The sequence below is a fragment of the Furipterus horrens genome, unplaced genomic scaffold (genome assembly GCF_987537825.1).
Source record: "Furipterus horrens unplaced genomic scaffold, mFurHor1.1.pri manual_scaffold_13, whole genome shotgun sequence".
In the NCBI taxonomy this organism is placed as follows: Eukaryota; Metazoa; Chordata; class Mammalia; order Chiroptera; family Furipteridae; genus Furipterus; species Furipterus horrens.
This window is the reverse complement of record NW_028327183.1, coordinates 44,812,101-44,819,711: the sequence shown is the minus strand read 5'-3', so window position 1 is coordinate 44,819,711 and position 7,611 is coordinate 44,812,101. Positions and strand designations below refer to the sequence as shown.

General features: G+C 53.4%; 1 protein-coding gene across 1 annotated transcript; it reads right to left on the bottom strand.

Annotated features, from left to right (window-relative positions):
• Positions 1-4,543: 4,543 nt before the first annotated feature.
• Positions 4,544-7,357, bottom strand: LOC149994911 (cone-rod homeobox protein). Its single transcript, XM_090260456.1, has 3 exons — positions 7,258-7,357; positions 6,432-6,583; positions 4,544-5,191 (listed from the first exon to the last, which is right to left on the bottom strand). Exons 1-3 carry the CDS (start codon positions 7,355-7,357, stop codon positions 4,544-4,546), a joined length of 900 nt encoding a protein of 299 aa, XP_090116582.1.
• Positions 7,358-7,611: the final 254 nt, after the last annotated feature.

The following is a 7,611-nucleotide window of genomic DNA, read 5'->3' as shown; positions in this document are numbered from 1 at the left end:
CTGAGACATTCATTGAGAACAATCAATGTTATACCACGCGGGAGAGAGCCGTATTCAAAAAATCCAAATCAGTAAAGGTACTGGTGAAAATTAAAAAGGTGTCTTTTGTTTTTACAGAGAAATCTAAATGAACTTTTTTGGCCAACACAATACACAGGCCTGAGCGCTTGCCAGGGAAGGAAGGGAGGGAGGGGAGGGGAGCGGCAGGGCCAAAGGTGGGACCAGAAACGGGGGAAGGGGACATGCCAGGGGGGGTCGCAGGGGCTGCATCCCAGCAAGATCCACAGAAATCGAAGTGCTGCCTCTTCGCAGTTGCGCACTTTGGGCAGGTCACCTGACCTCCCTCTGTGATGACTTCACCTATCTGAATATAACAGCACGTGCCCGGTGGGTTGTTCTGACAATTCAGAGTTAGAGTGGGCTCTCCCTGGCCAAGAGCACCTGCTCAGTGCATGTTTCTTTCTTTTCTTTCCCCAGCCGATTTATGGGGATATAATATACACGCGGCAGCCTCCACCCGCCCGAAGCGTACAGTCTGCTGAGCGTGGGCGCTGTAGACAGTGGTGGGTCCTCACCATCGCCATGCAATAGAGCATTTCTAGCCCCCAAAGATTCCCTTGGGGAGCAGCCTGCCCGCTGACCCCCAGCTCCTGACGGTAACCCACGTCTGCTTCCTGCCACTGCGACCTCCCGGTTCTAGAACTTCACATCTGTGGACTCACACAGTAGGCACTGCTTTGTGCCTGGAGTCTTCCCCTCAGAGTGTGCTGTGTGTTTGCCAGGTCGTGGCTTTTTTTTTTTTTTTAATCCTCACCCAAGGATATGCTTTTTTTTTTTTCCTTCAAGATTTTATTTATTTATTTTTAGAGAGGGGAAGGGAGGGAGAAAGAGAGGGAGAGAAACATCAATGTGGGAGAGGGATGATGCTCCAGCCAACTGAGCCACCTGGCCAGGGCTCCATCTTTCGTTTTTGTGAATGGCATTGCCATGAATGTGCGTGCACATGGCTTTGTTTCAATGCCTGTTTTCAGTTCTTTGGGGTGTGCACTTAGGAGTGGGATTGTTGGGCCATTATCCAGTTTCAGGCCTTTTTTGCCACCTGAATAGAAACCTGTACCCATGAAGCAGTCCCCCCCATCACCCCCTGGCAACCCCTCGTCTCTATGGATTTGCCCCTTATGGACATTTTATATAAATGATGTCACACAATATGTGGCCTTTCGTGTCTCCTGTGAATGTACTGATCCACCCAACCAGGGCTGCTGGTCCACTTATTTACACACTCATTGGTTGATTCTTGTATGTGCCCTGACTGGGGCTCGAACCCACAGCCTTGGTGTATGGGGACAACACTTTAACTAACTGAGCAACCCCACCAGGGGGAAATGTGTATTTTAACCACAAAAAGAAATAAATGTGCATTGGCCTATTTGCACGGGCCAGTCTTCAGGATTATCTACTTAAGGTATAATAATCTCATTTGTGTCTCTCAAGGTAGGTCTTCTCCATGCCCCATGTGGGGAAACTGAGGCTGGGCAAGGTGAATCACCTAAGGTCATGTGACCAGCAGTGGCTGCACCGGCCTTGAATAGCAAGTGTGTCTGACCCCACCAATCCTGTGTTCGGCCCCATAGGACCCCGCAACTGAGGGGAAGAGAAGCAGAGGAGGAGGATGGAGAGGTGGAGAAACAAAGTCAGACTCAAGGGAATGAGAAGAAGAAGGAAAAAGACAGAAAATAGAGCAAAAAGAACAGGGACCTGAGAGCCTGAGAGACAGTTCAGAAGAAGAGAGATAGAGAAGAGACTGGAGAGAGACCGGGGAGGGGGGGCGGGATACGGGGGAGAGCAATGGAGGAAGAATAGAACAGTTGTAATAGAACAACAATTAAAAATAATAACAAATAATAAAAAATAAAAAGAAGAGATTGGAGAGTAATGGTGTGAAATGCAATGATCCAGGGGCGAGAGAGGGCAGGAGAGAGAGTGCAGGGTGAAGCCGCAGAGTGTAACGGGGAGGGCTTCATCCACGTGTGAACCACTGAGGCGGGAGGTTTGGGGGACCCAGCGAGGCCACGGCGGGTGGAGGCTGGTCATCTAAGCCCCTGTCCCTGCTTTGCTGACTTTGGGGAGGAAAAGGTGGTGACCGGATGGAGGGAGCATGTGGACAGGCCCATGCCCCCAGAGACGGAAGGAGCGGGGGAGGGGAGGGACAGAGCAATCCCTGTTTCTGCCTTTCCGGTCTGCCCTTCCCTGGAAATAAAAACCAATCATCCAGACTTTAAGTGGGATTCAACATTTTAATCATTTTCACTCTGAGAGGGGCCAGGGAAGGGGGGCCTGGGGTTCCAGGGAGTGGGAAAGGGGAGGAGGACAGAGGGTCCGTGGCCCCTTCCTTCTGTCCCTCTTCCTGGCTTTGGGAGGTGACCCTCTGACATTGCCGCTGAGCAGCCGGAGAAGTGGAGGTCAGGTTAGCGCAAGAACCTCCTGAACAGGTTCTATCCCTCGCTCTTTCCAGCTCCTTGAGAAGTCTTGAGAGACTGCAAGGTAGGGGTCTCCTGTGTCCCCCAGGTCCTGCGGCCTTCCAGTCTCCTTCAGAACATCACGTCCATCCACCAAGCCCTCCCCGGACCCCCTCAGCAGGCTGCCTTTGAATTGCCGTCCCCCGTGGATGGGGAACTCCTGCTTCCAGCGGAGACCCCAGCCTCCCCACAGAGCGTGGGAGTGTCTACAACGTGAACAGCTAACAATACGTTCTGGTCCCAGCTTGGCACCTAGCCAGAGCACAAGGTCATCTCTGCCCGTCCCTCCCGTGTGAACCTTGTCTAGACCCCCCGTCCTGCACCCCAACATGTGCCGTCCTGCTCCGTTTACCTGTGATCCACCCTGGACTCCGAGTCTCCCCTGGGCTTAATGTCACGGAGCCCAGCATGACTCAGGCCCACAGGAGATGACCAAGTGGTGCAAACCCCCCTGTGGGCTCTAAGGACCGCACTGTGCCCACTCGGGGTTCAGGCTGTGAGGACCTCTCTTGGCCTGGACCCAGAAAGATCATCTGATGCCTCCCTCCCAGCCTCCCTTCACACGGTGGCTTCCTCCTGGTACCCCTTCCTGCTCTGGGAGCCCGGAGCCGGCACCTACCGCCTCGTGAGCACTGAGGACACACACCTCTTTCTCAACCGCACGTTCGGTGACCCCAGGCTGGTGCCGGGAGCACAGCCATCATGGGAGCGTTTACACAGTGGAAACTGGCAAGCACTACCAATCAGGGCTCTTCCTCTCCCTGGGGAGCCAGTTGTTAACCATCTACCAGCACCGTGAGAGGCTGAGGAGGCCGAAGCCGAACCACCAAACTTCCAGGGGAGTCAAAATGCCTGACTCCTTCCTAAAAGTCTCCCTGTGCTGCCTCTGTTGCTGTGAGTTAAATTGTAGTGAACGAAACATGGTGCTTGCTGCCCCAGGAAAGCGTCCTCAGCACTGTGATCCAATCCCGCAATCAAACTACAAACAAAAATCTGAAAGAGCCCTGGCTGGTGTGGCTCAGTGGATTGAGCACCGGCCTGTGAACCATAGGGTCGCTGGTTCGATTCCCAGTCAGGGCACATGCCTGGGTTGCAGGCCAGGTCCCTGGTTGGGGGCACATGAGAGTCAGCCACACGTGGGTGTTTCTCCCCCTCTCAGTCCCTCTCTGCCCCTCTCTAAAAATAAATAAATAAAACCTTTAAAAAACATCTGAAAGAGGATTGTCTACTTGAAATACAGGCCTGCCTCCAAATCCGTTTCTCTCCCCCAGCACGCCGGCTTCTGTATATTTTTAGGTAGGTATTTCTCTTTGAAATACAACGAGAGCTGGCACACCCCTCACGACAACCACAATTCCTCCAATGTTTGGGTGAACTTCACCTGTAGAACGCCCTAACAAGACACGGACCAGGCAACCTGCCTTCCGTTCTATCAAATGTGTCCTTGCCCAGCGTCCTAATGAATGAGCAGCTGAACTGTGAGGGATATCTAAGAAGAAACTAAGAAAAAATAGGTACTAGATACATAGCAAATAGCCCCCTAAACCCACCATGCAAACCTGACATTTGTGAGGCCTGTTTAAGTTGCCAAATATGTACACGTTCTTGATTTCACTGTACAATTGGACTAAGTTGCGACGCTGGGGCCTCTAAAAGTCAGTCTTTGGAAGTTCTAGAAGGATCTGCAGCCACACGCTAAAGGAATGTGCCCCGTGGAGAGTTAAGGAATTGAGCCTCCCTCCTTGCTTGTTCAACGGTATCTCGATTCCAACCTAAATATTACCCCCCAAGTCAACCGCTAGTTTGGTTTCGTTTGGTCTCGGAGCACGTTCTCAGCCCCGGTTTCTGGATCTGGGGCTCAGGGGTTAAGATGCTGCTGCCCGGGGAGTACGCGTGGCCGCAGCCTTTGGCAGGCAGGCTGGCTGGCTGGCTCCTGCCGCCTCTTCAGAGCTGCCGCCCGAGTGTCGAAGCTCCAGGGAGACAGATTTCAATGAGAGCCGGAGGGACATGGAGAAGAGTCGCTTCTACAAGATCTGAAACTTCCAGGCACTCTGATCCTTGTAGTCCAGGGGATCCATGGGGTTGTAGGAGAACTTCCAGGTGCCTGTGGGGTCCTTGAATTCCAAGCTGTCCACAGGGCTGTAGGCGCCGTAGCTCTGGCCTGACAGGGAGGTGGGGGACTGGGCCAGGGGGGGCCCCACGGAGGGGCCTGACAGGGGGCTGAGAGCCGGGCCCCCCAGCTGGGGCACCATGGGAGAAAGGTAGGGATCCAGGCCACTGAAGAAGGAGCTGGGAGACCCATAGGCTGAGGGGGAAGAGCAGAAAGCAGAGGCTGGGGTGTAGGTCATGGCGTAGGGTGCTGAGGTCAGAGAAGGGCCGGAGCCTATTAGCCCCGTCCGCTGGGCCTCGGGCAAAGGGGACGCTGAGGCTGGACTCCAAATGGACACAGTGGCCGCTGCTGTGCTGGGGGAGCCTGAGGGGCCGGGCAGAGGGGGGCTGTAGGAATCTGAGATGCCCAGGGGGTCTAGGCAGACATCCGTGGAGGGCCTAGGGGATGCGCCCGCCTTCCTCTTGGCTGGACGAGCCTTGGCTTGTGCTCCCGGCGGCTGCTGCTGCTGTTTCTGCTGCTGCCGCTGCTGCCTACATTTAGCTCTGCGGTTCTTAAACCAAACCTGGGGGGCAAGAGGCGAGAGCGGGTGGGTGAGTGAGGAGGAAGTCCAGGGGGCTCAGGAAGGAGGCTGCTTGTTGGTGAGACATGCAAGAGTCCCACCTTTTCACTTTGTAGTCAGTTATGGGGCACTCTGTCCATCCATCCATCTATCCATCCACCCATCCATCCACCCACTTATCCATCCATCCATCCACCCACTTATCCATCCATCCGTCTGTCCATCCACTTATTCATTCATCTATCTGTCCATCCATCCATCCATCCATCCATCCATCCATTCATCTACTTATCCATCCTCCCATCCATCCATCTATTCATATACACATAAATACACTTGTCCATCCAATATGTACATACAATCATACATATCCATCCAATCATGTGTACATATATACAATCATACAAACACATACACATACACATACATTTCATCCATTCAATCAGTTAATAAACAAGCACTAACTGTCTTCTACAACAATGAGGCTGACCTTGTAGTTGAGAGACAGATTATAAATAAACAGCAAGCAGGTAAATCACATGGTATCTTAGGAGGCGATAAGCACTATGGAAAAACCAACTGAGCAGGATAAGGGGAAGTAGTGGGAAGGGTGGGGAAAGATTGCAACTCTAAGATTTCTATTTATTTATTTTTGGAGAAAGAGGAAGAGGGAGAAGGGAGGGGGAAGGGAGGGGAAGGAAGGGGAAGGAAGGGGAAGGGAGGGGAATGGAGGAGAAGGGAAGGATGATGTGTGAGAAACAATGATCTGTTGCACAGGTCTGCACCCAGGGACCGACCTGCAACCCAGGCACGTGCCCTGAGAGGTGATCAGACCTGTGAATGTTCGCTTTGAGGGTTGACACTCAACCAACTGAGCTATGCCAGTCAGGGCAAGCTCGCAACTTCAAATTTGACTGTTGGTATAAGTCTCATTGACTGACAAGGTGACTCATGGGTTAGCAGAGACCTTGAACAAAGCGATGGGGCATACACGTTCCAGGGAGAGGAAACAGAGAATCAAAGCCCTGAGGCAGGCATGTGTTTGGCAGGCATGTTAGAGGAAGAACCGGGGGCCGGTTCACTGGGTGGGGGAGTGGGAAGTATAGGAGTGGTAAGAGACAAGGTCCGTAAAGAATTTGTGGGTCCTTTATGACCATGGCTGTCACTCCGTGACCCCTCCTCCCTCCCTCAGATCTGGGTCCCAGGAAGGGCTGGGGTGGGCCAAGGAACCAGGACATCCCACCTGAACCCTGGACTCAGGCAGATTGATCTTCAGAGCCACCTCCTCGCGGGCGTACACATCTGGGTACTGGGTCTTGGCAAACAGCGCCTCCAGCTCCTCCAGCTGGCTCCGCGTGAAGGTGGTCCGCTCCCGCCGCTGCTTTCTCGGGGCGCCTGCGTGGGGGACAGGAAGATGGGACTCGCAGGTGACCCAGGCCTCCTAGTCTCTTCCTCAGCTCCCTGGGGGTGTTCATCTGCCCTGACCTTCCAGACCTCACTCTGTCCCCTGGGAATGGGCCCCTTTTTGCCTGTCGTTCTGGGGCTCATGCCTCACCTTGGGGAGAACTGGCGTTAGCTTTGTAAGGAGGCGGATGGATTTGTGTTTTGTCCCCTTTCTAAAATTTCTTAGACACTAAAGCATGACATTGTGGATATTCAGCCATTTCTAGCCTATGAAAGTGGCAGGTCCATAATGTTCAATTTAATGGAAAAAAAAGTTAAAAAATAATGGGGCACGCGTGCATGCGCGCGTGCACACACACACACACACACACACACAAAGGAGAGTACCCTTCTCTTAGAAATTAAGCGTTACTGACAGATGGGAATTTCTCGAGGTCCCCTTTCCAGATCGCGGTCCCCGCTCCCACTCCTGAAGGCACCACTATCCTAAATGCCTATGAAAGTCCTTATGCTTTTCTCTACATGACAGGAGTGGTATTTGGCGTTTGTGTGTGGCCCTGATGTCATCCCTGTCGGTGCCCATCTTCTTCCTGAGGGCAGGGGACCCCAGAGGCCCTGGAAGGCAGGGGCCAGCCTGGGGTGGCGAAGAGAAGGGGTGTACTCACTTGGGTAGGACACAGCTTGGTGCATCAAATCCACACCAGGGCCACTCAGAGCCAAGGCGTTGACGGGATAGTGGGGCCCCGGGTTCATATACGCCATCATGATCGCCGGGGACGCTGCGGCCCAGGTCCGGGGGCCTGCAAGAGAAGGGCGGGCAGGGCTCAAACACTCCCCAGCCACCTCGCAGTGACAGGAAGGTTTGGGTTCAAATCCTGCCTCAGTCTCTTCTTAGGTATGTGACTGTGGGCCTCTGTGACTCAGTTTCCCCACCTATAAAAATGGCCCCCTGCTAAGGGTCTGCAAAGCTTCACTGAGACTCTGTAAAGCATAGCCGAAGCTGTAACAGACATTGTAAA

Excerpts from the sequence above, each read along its gene's own strand:
- LOC149994911 (XM_090260456.1), bottom strand. The coding sequence starts at position 7,357 with ATGATGGCGTATATGAACCCGGGGCCCCACTATCCCGTCAACGCCTTG. Across the intron at positions 6,584-7,257 it reads CCAAGCTGTGTCCTACCCAA|GCGCCCCGAGAAAGCAGCGG; the intron begins GTGAGTACACCC and ends TCCCCCACGCAG. Across the intron at positions 5,192-6,431 it reads TGCCTGAGTCCAGGGTTCAG|GTTTGGTTTAAGAACCGCAG; the intron begins GTGGGATGTCCT and ends CTTGCCCCCCAG.